Source organism: Equus asinus, chromosome 25 (genome assembly GCF_041296235.1).
Source record: "Equus asinus isolate D_3611 breed Donkey chromosome 25, EquAss-T2T_v2, whole genome shotgun sequence".
Lineage (NCBI taxonomy): Eukaryota > Metazoa > Chordata > Mammalia > Perissodactyla > Equidae > Equus > Equus asinus.
This window is the reverse complement of record NC_091814.1, coordinates 22,266,534-22,292,788: the sequence shown is the minus strand read 5'-3', so window position 1 is coordinate 22,292,788 and position 26,255 is coordinate 22,266,534. Positions and strand designations below refer to the sequence as shown.

The 26,255-nt window shown below is 41.4% G+C and overlaps 1 protein-coding gene and 1 long non-coding RNA gene across 3 annotated transcripts in view; both read left to right on the top strand.

The window, feature by feature from the left end:
- Positions 1–20,220, top strand: part of CRP (C-reactive protein) — a 42,499-nt gene extending 22,279 nt beyond the window's left edge. Inside the window, exons 1-3 of one of the 2 annotated variants that reach the window (XM_014848317.3) lie at positions 191–397; positions 17,729–17,999; positions 18,605–20,220. In XM_014848317.3, the coding sequence (XP_014703803.3) occupies positions 17,936–17,999; positions 18,605–19,212 (672 nt within the window). In that variant the 5' untranslated portion in view covers positions 191–397; positions 17,729–17,935 and the 3' untranslated portion in view covers positions 19,213–20,220. Of the gene's footprint in view, positions 1–190; positions 398–17,728; positions 18,000–18,604 lie in introns of those variants that run through there. The other variant, XM_070497194.1, reaches the window with a different exon arrangement.
- LOC139041975 (uncharacterized) overlaps positions 1–26,255 on the top strand; it is a 137,047-nt gene that overhangs the window by 1,659 nt on the left and 109,133 nt on the right. The gene's annotated exons all lie outside the window — the stretch shown is intronic.

Sequence of the window (26,255 nt, the reverse complement as noted above, 5' to 3'; positions counted from 1 at the left end):
TCCTATTGTGTAACTCAAAAAGTCTGATGAAGTATCAGGTTTGACATTCTGTTTCTGGAAATTGCTCTCACAGAGGCCACATGTGGGTGTTCTAGAGTTGCTCAAGTGACAGTTAGTGCTGGATGATGCAATGGAGGCCACAAGCCAAGTCCGTGTGGCAATAAAACACATCCTATAGGAACAGAGAGAGAGATAAGCAGGGGCAAATCTAAGACGGATGCAACAAGAACTTGAAGGATCTATCACTCAGACAACCAAGGTCATAGAGAGCAGAATAGGAACACCAAGAAAACAGTCCCTGATAAACCAATGCAGTAATTGGAAGTGTTTCTGGCGATGTGAAGGAGGACTCTGGAGGCCTCCAGGTTGAGATAAGGCAAGCAATCAACATGTCAAGGTAATTTGTTAGCAGTTCTGGCTTTGGGTTGAGGTGTGTAAACCTGCCTGCTGTGATGTATGAAGCCTGCTAACCTGAGGAAACTTGGCTATAGAAGGATAATAGTAAAGTGGAGCCTGTTTGGAACTGACAAGAGGGGCCACCCATACATGTAAATGTAACATCTGTCCCAATGAAGGCAGACCCAGATTACAAACTGCTTATATAGATCAAGGGGTAAGCATGGCCTCCATATTGGACTGCAGGGTATTTTCCTGCTTTCCCTGATCTTGCTGAGTAGCTCTTATGGACTGATGTTCTCAAAAAGCTGGGAAATGGGTATAGGATTTAGTGAAGTTTCATCAGTATAGGCCAAGGGGACACTAACTATAGCTCTCTGAACTCACACCAACTGTGCACATCCCTCACCATCTCACTGAGCCCACACAGATTCTATACCACGCACTACCTTGTTAATCTCACACCTGACTCTGTATGTTTTTCACTGTCCTACTAAGCTCGCACCACCAGCACACACCCTTCTCCATCTCAACAATTTCACATCCGCTCTGCACTGAGCTCAGTAGAGATCACACAACCAGGCACACTGACTTCACACAGACTATGTGTTGCTGTGACAGGCAGATGGTGGCCTATGACTCTTTGGCAGCCTCAAGGTTGTCCCTCAGATTTGGGATTCAGGGGGCATCACGTGTGTGATAGTCACCCCCCTCATTTTGCTCTTTATGGCTTCTACTGGGACTGGTATTCACACAGTCATTTCTCTAAAAAAATAACCCTCGTTAATTTTTCATGGATTAGTTTCCTATCTTCTTAACTTCAAGAGTCCTACTTTCTGCTCACCCTGCCCATCTTAGCCTTTGGATATTATTTTTATGTTAATGACACTTCCCATAATAAAGACGCTGTTGCTTCAGGTCTTTGTTCTTTCTAATCTGTCCTATGTTATCACTTGTTGGTAGGGACAAGTCACTTAGCCCGTTTGAACTTCAGTTTCCTCATCTGTAAAATGAAGGCAAAAACACACCGAGGACAGTAACCCACTTAAGCCACAAGCTGATAAGTGGCAGAGTCCAGGCCTGCACTCAGGTCTGCTGATCCGTTCCTATGACACGAATAACTCACAGCTTGTTGTGAAAATCAGATTAGGTAACGTGCTGAAAGGCATTTTGTGCTCTCAAAAGTGACAGGAAAATCTGTGTGATTATTGGTAGAGATTTATGCTCCCTAACAATCCTAGTGACAGAGTGAGGGCTCTGCTTTTAGAGAAAATTACTTTCCTTTACTGTTTTGTTTCTCCCACAAACCTCAGGGGAATGGCTTTTAGGCTTTGTAAAGAGTCAACTAATACTTATGAGGCTCTAAACTACAGTTAATGAAGCTTCTGTTGGCCTTGCCCAGTGTCTGAGTCTTCTCTGATCTTGCCGTAAGCTAATGTTAGTTCTCCTCTGTCACCAGGGACCACAGTAATAATATCATCCCTTTTAGGTGTACCATCTCTGTGTGTGTGTGTGTGTGTGTGTGTGTGTGAGTGTGTATCCCTGACAAGAGTCACAAGGATACCGTGTTCCTATTTTATATCTATGTGGCTCAGAGCAAAGCTCAGATATTGTTGGGTTCTATATGAATGAAAACCCCTTCGTGAGGGAGATGCGAAAGAAAGAACATTTTGAGGAAATGGAGGCAAAGCTGATCTTAGAGCAGGAACAGGATTTCTTTGGTGTGGACTTTATTAAGAACCATTCTTTGGAGGCAGATAATGGAGATAAAAACTTGAGAAATTTTTTATCCCAGAATGGATTAACACTGTGGATGGTGGTGGGGCCTTTAGTCCTAATGTCCTGGACTGGTGGGTGCTGATGGATGTGCATGTGGTGTTTGTTCCTCAAGCCCCAGCTGCGGTCCTGGGGTCCTCATGGTCTCAGAGGGCGGGGTCCTTCCGGTGCCTCCTGGAGAGTGCTCCTCCCACTTCTGTCTCAGATTCTGTTGCCATTCACTGCCATCCACACTGAGGGGCTGGCTCTTTCCTCTCTCTTTCTATCCGACCCAAGAACACTTCGGAGGATCTAAGAGAGTTCTTGAGAGGAATGAGCTTCTTTAAGAAAGGTCACCATAAATAATAGAATTGTAGGATTTTTAAAACCGAAGAGGGTCTCAGAAACCTTATGGTTCAAAGTTCTTATTTGATAGATGAGGACACTGAGGCCCAGAAAGGTTAAGTGATTTGTGCAAAATTTTGCAGCACAATAGTATCTGTGTTTGGATGATGATGCAGGTTTCTTGATTTCTAACTAAAAGCTTTTTTTTACTGAGTCTTTTTGCAATCAAGAAGCAGACAATTTTTTGATGAATAACTATAGGAGAGTTAGGGCAGATTTAAGAATTACCTGATTTATTATCTGGCAGTGGTAGCCACTCTAAGAGAAAATGGCTCTCAGTTAGTTTTAAGCAACGATGAGGGCCACAAAAATGCACAAATAAATTGTAATGCCCCATCCGCATTTCTCAGTGCTCTTCATTGCTCTTTCTGTTTATGGTCGCATCTTCTAGTGTCTTCCATCTTAATAAACTAAAGACACAAGGAGGTACCCATAGGAGTCTATCTTTTTTATTTTTTTGCTCACAAACACGGGTTCTTATGAAAGCCCAGAAAAGAAGAGAATAGAAAGGTTATATTTCCTTCATCTTGCTCTCCACTGATTGACTTCATTTGTGGCCAGGGACTGTGGGCCTGGGCTTATTTCCAAGGCTACGTGTAACCAAGAACTGGAAATGGAAAACTTAGCAATGGTGTTCAGCAGTTTTCTTCTTCTATCTTTAAAGAAAATGTTTATTTAAAAATGTCATTTAAATAAATTCAACTAGCATGAAAAGTTATAAAATAAAGAGTTCTCATTTTCACCCAGTGGGGTGTTGGAGCTGACCCAGACTGGCTCACCAGAATGGATCACTATTCAGGAATTATTGCGAGCCTGTTTAAGTCATCGGTAGCTTGAAATTAGACAGGTGGGAGTGTTTTCACCATGGAGATCAGCAAATGCTACAAGTCAGGAATTTATTTATTTTTTTTAAATCATAGATTCAGTTTGCTTGCACAATATCTTTGCCACATAAGAAGTTCCACTGCCTGGAGATAATCATGGTTAATTTTCTTATGTAAACATCCAGGAAAATGATTATTCCTATAATAGCACATATGCATGGATTATTTTAATTCGTTTATAGAAAGAGAATAATATTTTATGAAAGTTTCTGGAGCTCTTTCCATATCAACACATATAGATCTAACAACTCACTATTTTCAGTTGTTCTATAGTGGGCTATGTTATGGCTCTACCATAGTTTATTTAACCAATCTCTTAGTGATGGGTGTCTTTCTTCGGGTTTCTCCCAAAGTAGACCCTGAGACATGGGTTTGGGTGCAGATAGTTTATTAGGGGTGAACGAGGAAGCCAAGTGAGACAGTGAGCAAAGTGGGACAGGGAAGTTTGCTTGTTTAAATCAGGATCCAAATAAGGTTTTCATGTTTGATTGGTTTATATGTCTCCTAAATCTCTTTGGATTTATAGGCTCCCCATTTGTCATCTTTTCCCTTGCAATTTATTTATTGTAGAAACTGGAGGCTCGTGGTATAATTTAATATGTTCTTCCATATGCTGTGTTTTCTATAAATTATTGGTGGATATAAAGGTAGAAATTTGTCCCAGTTTAACAATGATAATAAAATAATGATAGATATTCTGATTGTTAAGCTCCATTTATTTTTATTAACACTATTTTTTTATAATAGACTTTGTATTTTAGAACAGTTTTAGATTTACAGAAAAACAGAGAAAATCGTACGGAGTTCCCCATATACTCCCCCCACACCCCTGACAATTTCCCCTCTATGAACATCTCACTTTAGTATGGTACATTTGTTACAATTAGTGAACTGATATTGATGCATTATTATTAACTAAAGTCCGTAGTTTATTTAGATTTCCCTGGTTTTTACCTAATGTCCTTTTTCTGTTTCAAGATTTCATCCAAGATACTTTACATTTAGTTGTCAAGTCTCTTTAGGGTCTCTTTGGCTGTGACAGTTTCTCAAACCCTCCTGGTTTTTGATGACCTTGACAGTTTTGAAGAGTATTGGTCAGGTGAATGGTAGGATGCTCATCTATTGGAATTTGCCTCATGTTTTTCTTGTGATTAGACTGCAGATATGGGTTTTGAGGAGGACAATCACAGAGGTAAAGTGTCATTTTCATCACATTTTATCAAGAGTATAAACTATTAATGTGATTTGCGACTGTTGATGTGAACTTTGACCACGTGGCAGGAGTGGTATCTGTCAAGTTACTCTCCCTGCTCCCAAACTTCCACACTCTTTGGAAGGAAGTCACCGAGTGCAGCCCACACTTAAGGAGTGGGAAGTTATGCTCCCCCTCCTTGTGGATGGAGTTGTATATACAATTCTTCGGAATTCTTCTGCATGAGATATTTGTCTCTTCTCCTCAATATTTATTTACTCAATCATTTATATATATCAATATGACTCATAGATATTCTATCTTTTGGGCTACAATCCAATGCTGCTTTATTTTCTGCAGCTCAAACTGTTCCAGCTTTGGCCGGTGGGAGCTCTTTCAGCTGGCTGCAGTGTCCCTTTGACACACTCCTCTCATTGTGGGTTATCATTTATTTATTTTTTAGCACTTTCTTAGCTTCTGGGCTCCACTGGTTTTAAGGAATAGAAATTTACTCCATTCGCTTCCAGTTTCGAGTGGGGGGATTAAATTTTTTGGTAAGAAGTACATAAAGTTTTACTCTCCTTCTCATTTAATGAAATGTCATGGCTAGCTTTGCTTGATTTCTTAAACCACTGGGGTCAACAATCCTCCCCCCCCAACCCTCCATTCCCCATCCATAATCCTTTTAACTCCTTCCAAGCCACATGTCCCAAAGCACAAATTCCCTATCATAGAAATTATATATAATGCTCTATCAGCTGATTAGATTCCCCTTAAGTTTGTTGAAAAGAAAAAAATTTAAAAAGCACTTGACTTATAAAAGGATTTGCTTCCCAATATCCAGTTACTCTGAATTATATGGAAAAGACTTTATCAAGACTTATCAAATGACCCTTAATTTTATCTATTTCCTTTTAGAAGTATTTATTCAACCCAATATGCTTAGAAAGGTTTAGCAAAATTGGAATATTAATTTTAATACAGCATTGTTAATTTTGATAACATACATTTATTATGCACTTTTTTGGGGGGAGCAAAAGTCTTAGCTCTGGAGATTTAACTCAGTCAATTTATGGAAATTACCCACCATGTAACCTAACAATGGTGGGCCATTAATTATGCCAGGGCAACAGGCATGAGCAATGACCGCCCTGGGCAAACTGAGACATATGTTTACCTTATCTAATGAGCAAAGCCACTATTCGTTGTCAAAATCAATCAGCCAAATCAACTTCTTTTCTGTCAGAAAAAGTCTGACTTCATGTTCAATTCAAATAAACTTGCTATTATGCATTCCCATGACAACCAGTTCACTTCTGAACACAGCGACTAGCTGGGGATGAGATGATCCCATTTCCTCACACATCAATTTAAAAAGATGCAAGTTTAACTCCATTGATTTTATAATATTTACAATTTAAATGGCAACATCCAATACTCCTACAAGTCAGAACTCCACTTTTTGCAACCAAAGCTTTTTCATCAATAAAATTGTGTTCCCAAGCTAAAGCAAATTTTAAAGCATGGATAAAAGAAATAAAACTTAATTTCTGCATCGTCATTGTAGCAAGCAGGGCCTAGTGCAAAATGAAAATGTGGGGCTCCTTGTTCAGAAATTAAGTATTTCATGATGCCAACAGCAGAGTTTCAAAGCCAGCACAGGGTCTTCTGAGTGGGGCCCTTCTGAGGCAGGGACCTGTGTGACATTTCAGGTCACACATTCACGAGCTGGCCTGGACAACAATTTTGTTTGTAGACACTCTTATGTCCCCTTCCTAGTATAAGCCAAATCAACATGAATAAAAGTTTCCAAAATTTAAAAATAACATCACCAAGGCACTCTTTGCATGCATTTTCTTCTCTATCAATGCGGACACCATCTATTAACCGGAAATGTCTGTGGATTTTCCTGTCTGTAGGTCATAGGAAATCTATCTACCATAATCTTTACCTTACACTAGTGAACAGTTTTCTCAGTGCCTCAGTTTCCTCATCTGCAAAATGGGAATAATGGACCTATCCCAAATTGTAAAGACTGAGTTAATATGGGAATGCACTTAGAGCAGTGTCTGGCATATAGTAAGTGCTATAGAACTGTTTGCTATTATCATTATTATTATCATTCCTATTATTATTTGATTGTTTCATTCACTATCCCAACTACAATAATGTCAGAATAGGGAACTGATTTAATGGCAGTGACAGACTTGGCATGTAAGATCCTTTTCCTATCAATAGTGCACCAGATATCATAACCTTTTCCACATTTATGTAAGAGTCTCTATTTTTCACTAGAAAAATAGTGACACTGATGCCAGCCCTGATATCGGTTCCCCTGCATTAAGCCCAGCATATGTGGGGTTAAAACCAAAGCACTCTTTTCCTGCTTACTCCCTGGCTCCCTGGCTCCAGAATCCACTATCTGCCATGGAGACGGACACAGCCAAGGACAGTTACCTGGATTCCATATCATCTCCTCCTCCTTCCAGAAAACAGTGTCCCAAGGCTGAAGGCAAGCTAGTGGGAAAGCTCCGACCAGCAAGGACACTGACTCCCCCTCCCTCTCTACAAGCAGCCACATTCCTTACAAACCTTTAAAACTCCTTGCCTCCCCTCCTTTGGGGAGATGAGATGAAATGAGACAAATTTGAGGGCTCACTCTCGTCTCCCAGCTTATATCACCCGAAATAAAAACCCTTTTCTTGCCATAAGCCTGGCATTCCAGTTTTTACTTGGCTCCTCTTGTGTGGCGGGTAAAGAACCTATGTTTGTAGGCGGTAACAACACTAGTGAGCAATGCTGATTCTTATAAGATTCTTGGAGCCAACCCTGATCACTGTGTTTAAATGTTAAGCTTACTGATAATGGTACCAGTGCCCTTAGCTTTCCTCACAATTAATTGATTTAATTTTAGAGTCTGAATGTTCTGTAAATAAATTACTGTACATTGCATTAGAAATTTTTTTCATACTGTTGTTTCACAGTGTTTTATGATGAAGATCACCAAACAGAGTTGTTATTAGAAAGAAATACAGGTTATATGTAAGATTCATTATATTTAAGTATTGGTGTTTGCTTTCAATTCTACTTCGGTATCTCTTGGAACTTTGGTTGAAAAACTTCCTTTATATTTTTATTAGAGCTTGAGTCTGTTATAAAAAACCCCCAGACTTTTGCTTCACTGTGTCGGAGGGAATCTCCATGTCTGCTTTCTTCAAGACTCTGATTCCTTCTTATTGGAATCTTAGCCACAGATTGGCAAATTTTAAAAAATTTAAATGACATAAAATGCCAACTTCTTTTACTAGAGAGTAATGGTGCAATTCAAAACTGAAATCAAATTTGCGTGAAATCCATCTGTATTAGTTTTGTAGGGCTGCTGTAACGAAGTACCGCAGACTGGGTGGCTTAAAACAACCGAAGTGATCGTCTCCCAGTTCTGGAGATAAGAAGTGTGAGATCACGGTGTCAGCAGGGCCACGCTCCCTCTGAGACTTAGCGGGGACTTCTTCCCTGCCTCTTCCTAGCTTTTGGTGGTTTGCCGGCAATCTCCAGTATTCGTTAGCTTGCAGCTGCATCACTCCAGTCTCTGCAGTGGGGGCGTCACAGCTGGTGTGCAAATGGTTTCCTAGATTCACCCCCTTGGGGGCCAGAGTCAGGGCTCCAGAGCTAAATGCAGCAAGATCATTTTAGAAAAGGGAAATTGAATAGAATTACTTATTAGAGGCTCCTGTGCCTGCTGGAGTTCGAACTCTGTGAGAAAATTATTGGAAACCTGGGGAGTTAGGGGCAGCCAGTTGTGTTTCCCTGGCTCTGCTACACTCTACCCATGTAGCCATTCTTAGAAGGCTGGGAGGTAAAAAATTGAGGCTCCCTCTCCATTTTATGGAATGAATATACCTTCCTTCACCAAGAGCTTTGACAGGTACAGCCTGGATATAGACCCTAGAGAGGGGCAGAATAAATGATCGCTAATGCAAATAATGTTTCACGACTGTATCATGGGACCAAGATTCAAAGCTTTATCAGGAAAGCAAGCAGAATTATTCCCCAGCAGGGAAATCCATGTGGGTTACGTATTAGAGATTCTTGTGACCGCACAGCTCCACTTCCAGGTGTGCAGATTCAAAGCCAAGAAAGATGAAATGCATTGAGGCAGGACAGAGGGAAATCTCTGTCTCTGTATTATGGCATGAATTCCTCTCCTTTTTCTCTTTTCTCCACTCTTAGAGCTCTAAGGAATAACCAGAACAGAGAGCTCATTCCTCAGGGGAAAACACAATTGAACATCAGAGCTAGAAAGGATTGTAGAGATCATTCAGCCCAAAACACCTCAGAGACATCAGGTGTCTTGACTGAAACCACACAGCCTCATGTTCTTTTTTTTTTTTTTTTTTAATTTTTTTCTTTTTTCTCCCCAAAGCCCTCCGGTACATAGTTGTATATTCTTCGTTGTGGGTCCTTCTAGTTGTGGCATGTGGGATGCTGCCTCAGCATGGCTTGATGAGCAGTGCCATGTCCGTACCCAGGATTTGAACCAACGAGACACTGAGCCGCCTGCAGCGGAGCGCGCGAACCTAACCACTCGGCCACGGGGCCAGCCCCACACAGCCTCATGTTCTTGACAGTTCTGGTGCTATTGCCCTGACAATGCAGGAAATCTGGCCGCATTCCAAGCCAGGATCCAGGAGCCATGATGATGGGCTGTCCTTGGGAATGTTCAGTAATAAATAGCAGACCCACAACTACTCTTGCTTTGCAACCATCTCGCCCAATGTTCTTCTTTATAATGGAGGACCCTAAGGCCCCAACAGCCCTTACCTTCTTCTCGCAGACTCTGTGGATTCAGCCTATTTCACTTTCTTCTTCAAACATCTGCTCAGTCTCCGGTGCTTCTCACTGGTGCTTCACACTGAACGGATTTAACATTAAGTCTGTGTGTGTGTGTGCGTCTGATATTTAATATTGTGGTTTATAAATCTTCTGGAAATTGGAGTAGCTTTTCATAGGTATGTCGTTCCAAGCCCTTCTCTCTGTGAATGGAGGTAAGATGATTCTTGAATCCCATAGCCAAAGATAATGAAGTGACCCTATTGATGAGTACAGGACTAAATCTTAAAACTATAAAGAATGCTGCCTGCCAAGAAAGAATCTGGAGGGGCCGGCTCCAGGGCCAAGTGGTTAAGTTCATGTGCTCTGCTTTGGCAGCCCAGGGTTTCGCTGGTTCAAATCCTGGGCGCAGACCTAGAACTGCTCATCAAGCCATACTGAGGTGGTGCTATATGAGTCCGATATAGCTGAGCCAGAAGGACCTACAACTAGAATATACAACTATGTACAGGGGGCTTTTGGGGAGAAGAAACGACTCTTTTTTCTGAGCAGTAGGTGCTAAAATGGGCTTAAGTTGTTTAGTAAACCATGTTGTAAACACTTGTGGTGTCATAAAGCCTTTCTTGTTCCATTTATAGAGGACAAGCAGAGTAAATTCAACATAATTCTTAAAGGCTTTAGGATTTTTAGAATGGTAAATGAGCATTGGCTTCACCTTAAAGTCAGCAGCTGCAGTAGTCTCTAAGACGAGAGTCAGCCTGTCCCTTGAAGCTTTGAAGCCAGGCATTGATTTCTTTTCTGTAGCTATGAAAGTCCTAGTTGGCATCTTCTTCCGAGATAAGACTGTTTCTTCTGCATTGAAAATCTGTTGTTTGATGTAGCCACCTTCATTAATTCTCTTAGCTAGATCTTCCGGAGAACTTGCTGCAGCTTCTACATCAGCACTTGCTGCTTCACCTTGCACTTTTATGTTATGGAGATGGCTTCTTTCCTTAAACCTCATGAACCAAACTCTGCCAGCTTCAAACTTTTCTTCTGAAGCTTCCTCACCTCTCTTAGCCTTCATAGAAATGAAGAGAGTTAAGACCTTACTCTGGATTAGGCTTTGGCTTAAGGAAATGTGGTTGATTTGATTTCGTATCCAGACCACTAAAACTTTCTCCATATCAGTAATAAGCCTGTTTCACTTTCTTATCATTCATGTGTTCGCTAGAGTAGCATTTTTAGTTTCTTTCAAGAACTTTTCTTTTGCATTCACAAGTTGGCTAACTGTTTGATGCAAGAGGCCTAGTTTTTGGCCTATCTTGGCTTTCAACATGTCTTCCTCACTAAGCTTAATCATTTCCAGCTTTTGATTTAAAACGAGAGATGTGAAACTCTTCCTTTCACTTGAACGCTTAGAGGCCATTGTAGCGTTATTAATTGGCCTAATTTCAATATTATTGTGTCTCAGGGGCTAGAGAGGTCTAAGGAGAGGGAGAGAGACAAGGCAACAGCTGGTTGGTGGAGCAGTGAGAACACACACAACATTTATGAATTAAATTCATGGTCTTATGTGGGAGCAGTTCACGGCATGCGAAAACAATTAGAATAGCAACATCAAAGATCGCTGATCACAGGCCACCATAACAAACATAATAATAGTTAAAAAGTTTGAAATATTGTGAGAATTACTAAAATGTGACATAGAGACATGAAGTGAGCAAGTGCTGTTGGAAAAATGGCGTTGATAGACTTGCTTGACACAGGGTTGCCACAAACCTTCAATTTGTAAAAAATGTGTTATCTGCCAAGCACAATAAAGCGAAGTGCAATAAAATGAGGGATGCCTGTACACTGTTTGAATTTCTGAATCAGCCTTGCCTGGAACCAAATCTATACCTGGACTTTCCAAATTCATGAGCCAATAAAGCCCCTGTTTACTTGAGTGAGTTTGAGCTGTTTTTTGATGGCTGCATTTGAAGCTGTGACTAGCTTTTCTAAGGATCCTCGGAAACCAAATCCCTGTGAATTTAGACTGACCATTACTGTCCTGGAATACCATGTCTACAGCACTTGAACCTCTCCTAGAGCCTCCTGTGGGGATTGTCTCTGACAAGCAAGCCCCTCTTTTCTGATAGCTGGTCATTCATGTGGGGTCAGTTGTGGGGTTTTAAAAATCTGACTCTATCATTATTTCAATTTGAGGAACAAAAACTAAAGATCGTTGAGATCCAAGAATCTGCTGTCAGCTTCAATGACTGGAATGCACTTGCCCAGTGTGCTTGGGTCCTTTGTAGAAAAGGACTCCTCAAAGATGATGGCTGCTGGTTTCCTCCAGAGGTGTCCTCCAGCATAGCCTTTCAGTACTGGGTGAGCAATTACAGTTACTCCACAGAGGTCACATCCAGGCATGAAATATGCGGCTCCCTGTAACTACTTTGGGGAAGTACTTTGGGGAAGGCATATAGTAGATTAGTTAAAAATAGAGGATCTGGAATCTGATTGCCTCAGTTCCAAGCCTGGCTTTACAACTGACTAGCTATGTGACCCTAGGAAACACAACCTCTTTATGTCTCAGTTTTCTCATCATCAAGTGGGGAAGGGATAATAGTAAATTAGCTCAAAGGGTTGTTCTAAGAATCAAATAAGCTCATGCATATAGAGCACTTAGTGTAGTCCCGGGCACGTGGTGAGCTCTCAAGACAGTTATCTGCTGTTATTGTTACCAGGCTGTTTTGTATCATATTCCTAAACACAGGTTCATTGTATACCATCAAAGTGCAATTTGGTGGAATTGGTCTGGGACAACAGCATTTGAGGGATCTAAGTTGCTAAAAATTAAGTTCAGAATATTAGGAGGATGAACAGCAAATCTTTGAGGTGATTATTTATGAATATTATTTCCCTAACAGACTTTTGATAATCAGTTGGAAGCGTAGAAGTTAAGGATACGTTCTTGGGCAAAAATGTGAGTGCAAGTATTCTCTGTTGTCCAATTAGGGCAGATCCATACACCCTGACATTCAGCTAAGCAGAAGAGAGGGTTGATACATTATAGTTAAAGAATCCAGTTAGGAAATATGTCTTAATTATAGAAGACCATCCCAACTCCCCAGGGATGTGGGCTGAGCTAATATTTTCCTCAGAATTCAATTACTGATACCTTACTACATGTAGTTTAGTGGACAGCCTCTGGCCCTAATAGTTTTAGCCAGGAAAATTTTTATTGCTAGTATTCACATTCAGTGATCACTAAAAAATCTCAATAAAGCATTCTTAGAATGTTTAAATTTAAACAATTTAGCTTACGGGTAGATAATTTAACATAATTTTGTTAGAAAATATATCCAAGGCGACTGGTCTATTGTTGTACTATATGGACTTGTTAGACATCATTCCAATTGAATGTTAGATGACATCTGCCAGAGGATGATTTTGGTTTGGGTGAGTTGGGTCTAAGCAATTCTTTTTCACAGTAAGTGGAGAGTAAGATCCATTGTCCAATGAAGACCACTTCTAGCTGATGTTAATAAAGCCATGTTATCAGCACTGGCGTTCCTTGATAGCAGGGATCATGCATCCAGTTTGCCTAGAAGAAGAATCAGGCATTAAGGCTTAAGTTCAAAAGACAGAAGGCCAAATGATAGATAAAACCGACAATAAAAGCCACTGTAATGGGCGTCCATGAGAAAAATGAGGTAAACTATACAAAAGGCACATGCATAGTAGACCATAAACATTTCTTTCCTTCAAAAGAGGTAAGGAGAATGGATTTATACTCTTCTATCAATGAAATGAAGTTTGGATGCAATGGGGGTAGTGGCCCAGCACCTGAAGAGATACTATAGTACATTTACAGGCCAAATAAGAGGGGGCAGACCACTCGCATACATCAGAGATTGTAAATGTCTAATCATCGGGAGATGCTGGAGGTTGCTACTTGATAGAACACTTTCCTGGGGACTGAAAATAGTCAAGTTGGTGCAGGAGTCAGGGCCAAGGCTTAAGTGCCAAGCCTGACCCAGTGTGAGCACTTTAGCAAGAGATGCAACATGGTCATGTGCAGAGCAACCACCTAAAATCTCCCTCTGTCAGGCAGAAACACTGGATCACTGGTCTTGGTGACAAGCCTTGCATGGTCTCCAGCCAGATGAGTGGACAAGCACCCATCTCTGTAGTCAATCCATGGCCGGGAGGAGAGACTAAGTCTGCCTCAGAAATGGGGCTGGGACCTGACGGAAATGGCTTTGGAGTCCCAATGAACAAAGTAGGTAGGATGGTAAGTCTGTGATTTTTTTTCCCCATACTTTTCACTGTTCCCAAGTTTGGTGTGCCCCAGGGAAAAAAGTATGGACAAATGAAGCGCACATGACTCCAGATCATTAAAACAACCACCAAAATACTCAAATGGGGTTGCTGAAGTACAGATTTCTGATCCGTAGAATCCCAGGGAAAGAAGAGAAGTGCTGCTGTGATTTCTAAATAGCTTTATCCTAAGATAACCAACCTCTAGTCTCAGATGGGTAGGCGTAACTTGCTTGGATTCCTTCCCTGCATTTCTCAGCCTCTGTCTCAGCTACACATCTTTTCATTTCTCCTGTACCGGAAAGTGGGTTAAGTGGCCTTGTTAGCCTTCTTTTTCAGAAAATGCAGCCTCCTATCTCAAATTTCCTGGATCGCCTGGTCCAGTAATTCTTAAATTGTGGCCTGCTGACTACAGGCATCATTATCACCTAGGCTGTTTATTATGAGTGTAGATTCATTGATCCCAGACCTACCAGATTAGACTCTCTGGAGTTAGAACCCAAGAATCTGCAATTCACAAGCTCTTTTCCCAATATGTTTTTGGAACCATCACTTTAGTGTCTTCCCGGCAGCTCAGAGGCTTCTCTGGGGGACATGCCTGGATCCCAATAGGCTTGAAGGCGAGTGGTCATCTTTAAAGAAGGATCTAGTATATATTGACTCAGCTTATTGCCTTGGCCTGTGTCTGGTGCACTCTCTGTGAACTCATTCAGTGTGATCACCCCTACCCTATGGCCTTTTCATACATACAGATGAGTGATCTCATAAGTTTCTATCACTGCTCCCAGGAGGATAATAGCTTAATCACATGGGGCAGATCACAGTCTTAAAAATACCTTACACATACTGAGCTCTTACCATGTCCTGGGCACTGTTCTAAGTCCTTCACATGCGTCTATTAGTTTAATGACAACCCTATGAGGTAAGTACCCTTTTATAGCCCTCATTTTACAGAGAAGGAAACTGAAGTCTAGAGAGGTTAATTAACTTGCCCAGAGCTTGGATTGAACCCAGGCAATGTGGCCACAGAGCCCTGTGCTTCTAATCACTGTGCTCTACCCCTAAATGCAACAAAAGCTTACACTCTGCACTTATACTCCTAGTGGGGGAGGGAGAGTATGGGATGTGTGCATGTTTTCTCAAGGGGAAGCCATTCCAGGATGCCATATATCCAAATTGTTAACTACCATTTCTGGGCAACAGGCGATCTACCAACTTTTCATTTTGCTATTATATGTTTAGCAGAATGACTTGCACATAAACACCATACTCAGCCTCAGCATCAACATGATGTTAGGTAGATTATTCCTTTGACACACTGTCAAAGTTCTTCTTTGACTTAGAAACCCCCACCTTTTCCAATGTCATGTGTGCCTTTAGACATAATTTCATATCCTAGGAAGCATTAACCAATGCATGGAATCATATAAGAAATTCTCTAAGCCAGCAATTCTCACCTTTGCATGCTAATACTATAATCACCTGGGGAACTTTTAAAAATCCAGCTGCCCAGGCCGCATCCCAGATCATTACATCAGGTTCTCTGGTGGTGAGACCCAGGAAGCAGTTTTCTTTAAGCTTCTTAGGTGATACAATGTGCAGCCAAGTCTCCAGCAGTGGAGGCTGGGCATCCACTGTTCTATCTCAGTGATACTCTTGAAAAGACGGCTCTTGTCTCTGACTGATTGTGAGGTTGTTTCTGACCGATGTGTCCCTTTCTTCCTCCTTTCCTTGTGCTCTAGTGGTTTCAGTTTCAATTGGGGGAGCATACCAAACTCTTTACTGAAACCCTGGGGTCTAGAGTCGGCGCTGTTCTAGAATTAAGTAAAGTGATAACACTATATTTGCCATGTTTTATTTAGTCAGTAAAGCTGCACCATGATAACAAACATTCTGTTTGTCTTAGAATGTTTTCTTCTTTTTCCTCAATTGGTGCTTTGGATCTCTGCAATTTGAGGTGTTTGTCTGAGCTACTGGGGCTTTAAATCAGGGAGAAACCAAAGTGCCAAGATGTCTAGAAAACCCGCGATCCTTTGGTATGTTTATTGGGTTATCACAAGCCGTAAGAGAAAGAGAGGAGAGGCCTCCGTAGCAAACATCTGACATGAGGGTAAAGCTGACTTATTACACCTCTCTCCTGATAAAGTTCACCCAATGCTCTGTCATATGATGTGAGTGGTTCTGGGACTGTGTTGGCAGGTTGCTGGAACCAGGGCTAGATTGTGAAATGGTTCATTGGGAAGGTCTCTCAATTTCTGTCTTCCACTTTTTCTCTCTTCTCTTTCTATTGCTTTAGCTCTCCCTCTCCCTATCTCTACATCTCTATGCCCCTAGCTCTTTCTTTTTCAGTTTTAAGCCTTATTCAGGATAACTATTTTGGAGATAGTTCTGATAATGTGGTGGGCTCCTTGAAATCAGTAATATTTCGAAAGAGTCCACGCGTCACATGGCTAGTTACATTCTTTTGACTTACCTGGGGAGCTCATTGCTAACAAGAAAGCAATTTGGGTATTGGGAAAACAACTTCTTCCTTCTTTGTCCCAATCTTTTCACATGTTCCATATTTTTTTTTGGTTCAGATCATGTATATATCTTTTATTTTGCAAATGTTTAGACTAAGAAGCGGAAAGGTTTTGAAGCAATTGCTTTAAGCCAATCTTATAGTTTAAGAATAAGACGCAAGAAGTTTAAGAAAGGATAATTAAAAAGAAAACTTAACTGTACGTCATTAGAAAACAAACCTTTCCAGAAATGTACTACCATCTGTAATAGTTCTTTTTTCTTGTGTGTTTAGAATATGCCACCCACATGTTAGTTGGTTCTTCCAGTCAATTGAGAAATAACCTCTATTATTAATTTCTCAATGAATATCAATGGGAAAACTCATGATGAGGCTATATGAATAAGCTCAAGATTCTTTATACATGCAATTATAGTGTTTTATATAGGAGTTTATATATTGCAAAGTACTTTTTTTTTAAATTTTTTTTTATTTTTAAAGATTTTATTTTTTCCTTTTTCTCCCCAAAGCCCCCCCGGTACATAGTTGTGTATTCTTCGTTGTGGGTTCTTCTAGTTGTGGCATGTGGGACGCTGCCTCAGCGTGGTCTGATGAGCAGTGCCATGTCCGCGCCCAGGATTCGAACCAACGAAACACTGGGCTGCCTGCAGCGGAGTGCGTGAACTTAACCACTCGGCCACGGGGCCAGCCCCTATTGCAAAGTACTTTTGTACCTAAATACATATATCTCAGGGTATCTAACTGATGCTGTTCTCTGTTTTAGGTATTCTTGGGGTAAAGCCAAATAGCCACAGTCAGACTGGGTGTCCTATTCATAAAATGAAACAGTAGCTTTGGAGCTTCAAGGACTATTGACCTTCATTTCCTCTTTCTTTGTTTCTTACACAGACACAGACACAGATACACACACACACACACACACACACTTCTTTTTAGAAGCAATAGCCACATATGGGAACGTTGCTAATGAGGGGAAAAAAAAATCCTCCATAATGTCACTATGATAAGAACATTTATTGTTTGGGGGTATTCCTAATAGATTTTTTTTTAATAAACTAGTTACTTCTTTTAAAAAATAGTGTACAAACAAATTTATTTTTTCTCTTATAGTATCATAAGCATTTTAACATGTTGTAACATAAAATTCACAACTATTTTTTAAATGACTTTCCATTCTATTTAGTGGATGTAGATATATACAATTTACTGAAATATGCCCCAATTTTCTGATTTTTCACTCTCCTAAGTAATGTTATGGTTGCCTTTGTGAATAAAGCCTCTCCCGTCCCCATATTGTATGGCTCTTCCCCAGAATGGATTCCCAGAATGTGACTGTTTTAATTCACCAAGCATTGCCACACAGAGCTCTTGGAGCACCAGCGGACACCACAGAGTCTCTAATAAATAACCCATATTGATCTCTCATTTTGTGATTTATCTTGTTTTATTTGCTCTTAGAGCTTTGATTCATGGCTCCAAGTGGCAATTTTGGAAAATCATTAACCCGTCAGTTGAGCCACTCTGACAGTTGCACATATAAGGTCAAGATGGAGCAGCCCTGAGACAGAGAGATCTCAGAGGACCAAGCCCAGAATCTCAGCTGCTGATACCTTCTTCCAGGAGGATATCTCAGGATTCTAGGCACAGTGACTGCAAGGAGGGAACATGCAGAAGCTGTTGCTGTGTTTCTTGATCGTCATCAGCCTCTCCAGTGCTTTTTCCCAGAGAGGTAGGCACTGCTTCAGATGGTAGCTGAGTTCTTGTCTCGAGCTTAGACTGTGCAAAGCCAAGTTAGGGAAAGCGGCCAGCATCGGGGAGGGGTCATGGTCTGGGGAAGAGGGCAGTCTGTCGTTTCTAAATCCAGTTTCTTTCTATATAGTGAGAGAATACATCTTTGTGGCCTAACAAGCTGTTAAAAAAGAGACAACAGGCCCAAAATGGAGTCTCTTGTGTTAAGCCCCATGTCAGCGAGCCAAGACTTAATACCTAAACTAATTGTGGTTTTAGCGCACTTTTAACCTGGGATTGCGCACTTTTAGCCTGGTCAGTAGTAGTGAGGTAACACGGTAAGACCCCTTCCTTACCCAGGAAGGCGGCTTTGCCTGAAATCATCCACTCTTTGCTAGAAACTTCCTCGTCCTGCCCCCTTCTGCCTATAAAAGGCTTTCATTTTGTAGAGCTCTTTGAAGCTCCTTCCATCTGCTAGATAGGATGCTGCCTGCCTCATGAATCGTCGAATAAAGCCAATTAGAGCTTTAGATTTACTCACCTGAATTTTGTTTTTTAACAAAGCTCAACTGCTGACATTTCCCCTCTCTGTTTTCTATCCTACAGACATGTCCAAACAGGCCTTTGTGTTCCCCAAAGAGTCAGGAAATTCCTATGTGTCTCTGACTGCAGAGCTAAGGAAGCCACTCACAGCCTTCACCGTGTGCCTGCAAGCCTATACCGACCTGACCCGTGATTATAGCCTCTTCTCTTATGCCACAAAGAAGCAAAATAATGAGATCCTCCTCTTCAAGGGACAGAAAGGAGCATACAGTGTAAGCGTGGGTGGAGCTGACGTCTTTTTCAAGCTTCCTGAGCGTTCTCCTGCACCAATGCACTTCTGTGTCACCTGGGAGTCCCACTCAGGGATTACAGAGCTCTGGGTAGATGGGAAGCCCATGGTGAGGAAGAGTCTGAAGAAGGGATATAATGTGGAGACAGACGCAAGCATCATCCTGGGACAGGAGCAGGATTCCTTTGCTGGGGGCTTTGACAAAGGCCAGTCTTTCGTGGGAGACATTGGAGATGTGAACATGTGGGACTTTGTGCTGTCACCAGATGAGATTAACAATGTCTATCAGGGTAGCGTCTTCAGTCCTAATGTCATAGACTGGCAGGAGCTGAAGTATAAAGCATACGGTGAAGTGTTCATCAAGCCCCAGCTGTGGTCCTGAGGCCCTTTTGTGAATCCTGAAGTTGCCTCCTGGGGATTACACCTTAGTTTTTCCTCATCTTTCGCTCTGATGTTTTATTGTCTTACATACACAGCTCCCATGCCCAGGGGGGACTATATTTCCCTCCCCCTTCTCCACTGTTTTCATCATCGCAAGGGTAGTGCAGAGCAGAGGGTCTTATTCAGGGCTGCACATTAGAATTAACAGGCCACACTCCAGGCCAATGAAATCTGATTTTGTGGAGGTGGGCCCCAAGCATCTACATTTTTTAAAGCTCTCCAAGTGATTCCAATGTTCAGCCAAGGTTGAGAGCCACTGCATTTTAGGTGTCTAAGAGCCGGAGAGCCAACATTTTTTTTTCTCCTGAAAGACTGCATGTGTTTATTTGTAGTCTTGCCAGCATTTTCATTTCCCTCTATGGTCTGACCCACCCCATTTTATTGTGCTTTATTGAATTATCTAAAGGACATAGGAGTAGAATTTTTCTAACATTCTTCCCCTACCATCGGGATGTGATCATTATAAGTTAGAATTATCTTTAATTCCTAATCCTTTCAATTTGAAGTTTCAAAAATCTAAAAAGAAATGTTTTATTGTTGTTTCTGTTTAATTTGTTCTATTTTTTCTTGTGAGAGTTCCATTATTTTTCTTTCTCATTTATCATCACTCAGATCACTTTTATCTGTATATCCTTATATTTTGAATTTTTATTTTTTAAATTTCTTTTATTTTTATTCTTTCAAAACTATCCTCCACATTAATGATTTGCTTTTCTGTTTGGCATATTGGGATCTTTAGTGTTTCTAATGCCATTTAAAATTCTGCAGTGCTTTTTGAGTTGTCTTAAATTCTTTCCAGGATTTGGTATGTTTTAATCGACTCTCATCTTCCATTGTCTCTGGTTTCTTCAATTTGCTTGAGAATTTAATACAGTTGCTGTCTAAAATTTTCTAAATTTTCCTGTGATCAATCTTTTTTTGAAATAAATCTTTTACAGGTTTTAAACAATTTTCTTCTTTATTTTAGTACTTTTCAGTCCTCCTATTCAAATACAGTGTGGGGAGTGACTTCTCTGAGTCCCCTTCCTGCTTACCTGGCTGCCATTAAGTTCCCTAACAATTTAAGCTGGCTGGCTGGTGGACTTATGTTTATGTTAGGAGTTTCTAGTCATACAGCCCCAGCGTGGACATCCTGCAACTCCCCTTTAAGTGACCCCATCTCCCCCAATTTCTGCCAGTTGTCCCAGACTCTCATAGGTGTACTTTCTCAGATATTTGTGTCTTCATTTCCCTCTCAATAGAATGACCTGGAGTGCGAGGGAGGACACAGTTAATAATAGCAACATAATTAGGCAAGACCAGGTTCTTTTGGAGAGGGTCACAGGCTGGGGAATCTTCCGTCTCCCTCTGACTGGCTCCTCCCTGTGGAAGGAGGAGGGACTTAGCCTGTGGGTGCCATGTCCCCCATCTGACCTCCATTGGTTCACTCAGGGGCCAGATTTCATAAGCATGTGACAGCTCTCTCTGGGCCCTGGAATCCTTTGCTCTCCACCAGATGTGAAGCAGATGGAGATTCTTGTTGCTGCTCTGTCCTGGAGCTTAGATCTGAAGGGGAAAAGTTTCGGGAAGGCCTTCCTTACTTTCAATCCAGGCTGGATTCTTTGCCAGCCACAAGGCTGATGTTATGATCCTTATTTGAGTCCTGTGTCTATTTCTCAGCTCCTTTGGAACCCACAGGGGAAGAGATGAGATTGCCCCTCAGAGCTCTAAGTGTACCATGATGAGAGACAGAAGCTCCTCTACTGAGAGGTCTGGACTTTGTGGTTCTTTACCTACAAGCAACAGCAAGGGGACCTGGGCAGGACTTCAGGCTTGTCAGAGCAGTAACAGAACAGTGAACAATCTCTCACCTACCGCACGAAGGGTCCGCTCTCATTGGGGATGGGGTTTACACTTGGAACCGGGGTAGGCTTATCCAGGAGTTCCAACTCAAAAAATTGTGAAGTTCCCCAGGAACTGGGGCAGGTTCACTCAAAACAAACTGAGTCCTGATGCCTGGAATCTTTGGCTTTTGTATTGTGAGTGCCAGGCATTGACAGGCAGAACTAGATACTGTTCCTCTCAATATGCTTCACTCATGTTCAAGGTCAAAGTGGGACTACTGAAGGTCTAATCTGTACATTTGTATGGCTCATTTGCAGTTTCTTAAAGGGCCCCTCTCACTCCTCCACAACCTTTTACCCAGAGTTTAAGATAACAGACTGCCTGAGCTTAGATCCTTGTTCCATCTAACTCAATGGTGTGTGACCTTGGGCAAGTTATTTAAAACACTGTATTCTTCAGGTTTCCTCACCTTTAAAATGGGGATAATATAGGGCCTACTTTACTACCGCATAACTAGTGCTCAATGCATGTTATCTATGATTTACTAATAATATTATTGGCTTGATCATGATTGTGGATTTCAAAGACCCAGGCGCTGAATGAGAGACCCAGTAGGCAGAAGGGATCCATCAATGAACAGGTGTAGGAGAAGGGAGACTTGGACTCTATGGGCCATGTGGCAGCTTGTGGTAGAGAAAATAAATCATGAAAATTATCACAGACTTATGGGACAAGGGGAACATTTGAAAGGCGTGTGCCTGGAATACTTGTGGCTGCTGGAACCAGGGTTGCTCAGAGAATGAAGATGACGGTGAGAGGGCGAGGAGGCTCCAGAATTTGGCGTGTGGTCAGAAAACTCTCACTTGAATTTTTAAGAGAACATCAGAAACTAAGGGAGGATGAAATCAACTTAAAAGACAGGTTTTATTCTGCAGTCAAAACAACAGGAAATGGAAAAGGAAAGGAAGATACTGTGATCCAGTCCATGTTGGCCCTACAGGGGGTAATAGGAGCAGGATCAGTGTGGGCAGCTGGCTGCAGCTTTTGCAGCTCAGCAGCGGGCTCGCTTCAAAAGAACAGAGGAGCCATAGAGAGAAAGGAAGTGGGACATTAGAGGAAGCAGCATCAGATCAAACTTCTGAGGAAAAGAAGGTAGAAAGAAAGGTTTCTGTATCATTGAATAGCCCAAGTCACTTTGGGCCTGGAAACTCTAAATCTGAGGAAAGGTGGTGGCCAGGGCGGAGCAGGGCCGGAGGACACAGGGGTCACCACTGAACCCCTGAGAAGAAAGGCTTTGGAAGCGCTCAATACACAGTACAAATCCAAACTCCACTGACCTCTGACTGGGAGGTCAGACTCAAAGAGGAAGCATTTCCACAAGGCTTCCTTATTCCTCTTGAGCAGAGAGAATGATCTTTTCAAATGTAAGTAAGATCAAGGCCCCGCCAGATGAAAAACCTGCAAAGGTTTCCCATTGCATTTAGAATAAACTCCAACCGTTTCCCTGGCCCTGGAGGTCCTGTGTTTCCTTGTCACAGGCTCACACCTTTCTCTTTCACTCCCAGATTCCAGCCCTTCTCCCATTTTTTTCATTTTGTGGGGATCAGGATTTGCCACCCCAAAATATGTCTCTTTGGCTTGAGTATTTTTAAGAACAAAAGAATCAGAAAGAAACTTTGACCTTCCCCCTAACTGCCTGAAAGAATTTAAGACAGAAGGCCTGTCCCAGGAAGGAGCTCTCACCATAGATAACTCTAGGTGTGGTAGACAGGAGGGCACCTAGCAAGGCCCATTTTATCAAAGTTCTCTCTCAGGTCCCATTGTCTACAGATGGCTCAGAAACATTTGTTTACCAAACATTTGCTTTCCTCTCTCCATGTGAATTGCCTTCCTCCCCTTTGAAGTCTTGAACTACTATCCCCAACAGCCCCCTTTGCTTTTAGCTGAAGATCCTATTTAAGGTGGTGGCCTTGGCCATTTTGGCAAGTTACTCAGTTTTCCTGGGTTTCTCCCAAGTATACATGTTATTAAATTTGTTTGACTTTTTCCTGTTATTCTGTCTCATGCCAATTTAATTCTTAGACCAGCCAGAAGAACCTAGAGGGTAGAGGAATAATTCTTCCTCCCCTACAATTTCTTCCACGTATATATATTGAATGCCTGTGATGTGACAGGCACTAGCTTTACGTGCTTGGGATAAGCAGTCAAACCACAGAAACAGGAACAAAACCACACACATCAGACGAACTTAAGGTCGAACTTAAGGTCACCTAGAATTTACATGACAGTAAGTTTAAATGTGCTTGATTTCTTTCCACAAAGCTTTGTGTTTGCTCTTTCTCTAGATCCTCAAATGGCTGGTTCCACATCACTCTGATCAGATGTCCTCTCGTTACAAAGGAACTTCCCCAGTCTCTTTCATGACCTACTATTGATTTCTAAGCAGACAACACTATCTGAAAAAAAGAAAAGAAACTGGGGGGACCATTGTTTATTTATTGTTTTCTCCTCTACCAGATTGTAATTTCCATGAGAGCAGAGACATTATTCTCTTTTGTATTCCAGTTTCTAGAATGGTATGGCTCATAGAATGTTCTCAATAAATATTTGATGAATTAATTAATTCTGGAGAAGGCAGCAGCAGCAAAGAAATGATATGAATGCTGCTGAAGATGGAGAAATACTTAAAGAATTGGAAGTTGTAAGACCATAGTTTTGCTCACAGAAAGGCCTGTTATAAATGTGTGTTAGCCTGCCCCTTAGAGAATGAAGGTAATGGCCACAAACAGAGTCCACACTTGATTCAGAGTTATGCTTCTGTGAGTAAAGCAGGTAGGGAAATGGAAATTAAAAAATTATTGAGAATAAATGGAATAGACAGCAGGGTGATCAGGCAGCTTCAGGAGAAATCTGCCAATTGCAGACCAGTACAAATCTCTAAATTTTTCAAAGAGACAGAAGTATTCCTAGTGTTAGTTTCCATAACAAGAGGCAAGATGCCTACTGGTGAATTTTCCTCTAGGATATGGAAAATATTGTAGCACAAGGAACTTCTTGATAAGAGGAAGATTTCTCCCCAAATACGTGTGTGTGTTTAAAACTTGTGCTGACTTATTGATGTTTAGCTTTGACTAGGGTCTCTTTTGTTTTAAAATCAAGGTATAATGTAGGAGAGCAGAATGTGCCACCCCAAAATATGCCTCTTTGGCATATTGGTTATGTAGGAGAGGAAGAAACACTCCTCTACCCTCTAGGTACTTTTGGCTGGTCTAAGAATTAAATTGACATAAGACAGAATAACAGGAAAAAAACAAAACAAATTTAATAACTTGTATATATGAGAGAAACCCAGAAAAACTGAGTAACTTGCCAAAATGGCCACCACCTTGAATACCATCTTCAGCTAAAGACAAAGGAGGGTATTGGGAGTAGTGGTTTGGAGCTTCAAAGGGGTGGAAGGCAATTCACACGGAGATGGAAAAGCAAATGTTTGGTAAACAAATGTTTGCTGGGTCATCTATAGACAGTGGGACCCAAGAGAGAACTTTGGCCTTGCTAAGTGCCTTCCTGTCTACCACAGAGTTACCTATGGTGGTAGCTCCTTCCTGGGACAGGTCTTTTATCTTGAATTCTTTCAGGCAGTTAGGAGGAAGGTCAAAGTTTCTTTCTGATTCTTTTGTTCTTAAAAATACTCAAGCCGAAGAGACACATTTTGAGGTGGCAAATTCTCATCCCCCACAAGTATTTCAAGCTGGTTATTTTTTTACTTTGTTTTTTTTTTTTTTTTTTTGACAAAGATTAGCCTTAAGCTAACTGCTGCTAATCCTCCTCTTTTTGCTGAGGAAGACTGGCCCTGAGCTAACATCCATGCCAATCTTCCTCTACTTCATATGTGGGATGTCTATCACAGCATGGTGTGCCAAGCAGTGCCATGTCTGCACCCAGGATCTGAACCCGTGAACCCAGGGCTGCCAAAGCAGAATGTGTCCACTTAACTTCTGCACCACTGGGCAAGCCCCTCAAGCTGGTTATTTTTAAGAAACAGCAGACACAAGAGAAGCTCTGAAAACTGAGTAGAAAATACCCTTTTGTAAGAGACATTTACATTTATAATGGAAATCTCCAGATGTAAGGGTGTTTCCCTCTCTGTTCCAGGAAAAGAAAGATGACTCTAAATCTCTAGAAATTGCTTATTAATGGAGAAGGCAATCACTGAAATCTGTGTAAAGACCTTACCCTGTTTACCGTGTGTCCCATAACCATCAACCCCCAAATTTTCTTTCATCTTTAGCTGGAGATGGTATTTAAGGTGATGGCTCAGGCCGTTTCAGGGAGTTACTCGGCTTTGCTGTGTATTTCCTGTGTATACAGGAGATATACCCATTATTAAACTTTGTTTTTTTCTTGATAATTTTTCTTTTATTAAACAGGGGTCTCAGCCAAGAACCTAGAACAGTAGAGGGAAATTATTTTCCTCCACTAAAATAATGTACATGTCAGGGACTGGAATTGGCCACCCCAAGATATGTCTCTTTGGCATGAGGATTATTTTGGGCTGGTTACTTTTAAAGACTGCAGACATGAGAGAAACTCTGAAAAGCAGAATTTAACCCTTTGTAAGGAGACACTTACATTTGTAAAGGAAATCTCCATCTGTAAAGGTGTCTCCCTCTCTCTACCAGGAAGAAGGGGGGATGACCTTGTCTCTAGAAACTCTTATCAATGCTGAAGGCAAGGACTTAAATCTGCATAATAACCTTACTCTTGCTTACTGTGCTTTTCTGGTAATCTCCCATAACTGACTCCCCCCATGCCCAACATCCTCCTTTGTCTTTAGCTGAGGATGGTATTTAAGGTGAGAGCTTCCACCGTTTTGGTGAGTTGCTCAGTTTTTCTGGGTCTCTCCTGTGTATACATGTTATAAAGCTTTGTTTAATTTTCTCCTGTTGTTCTCTCTCATGTAAATTTAATTCATTATCTGGCCAGAAGGACCTAGAGTGGGTAGAGGAAATGTCTTCCTCCCTTACATGCATATAGAAAAATGCATGAATCATGAGTGTATAGCTAGATGAATTTTCCCAAGGTGAAAGTACTCATGTAACCATCACCCAGATCCAGAAATTCCAGAAGTCCCTCATCTTCCCTCCCAGCCACAGCTTC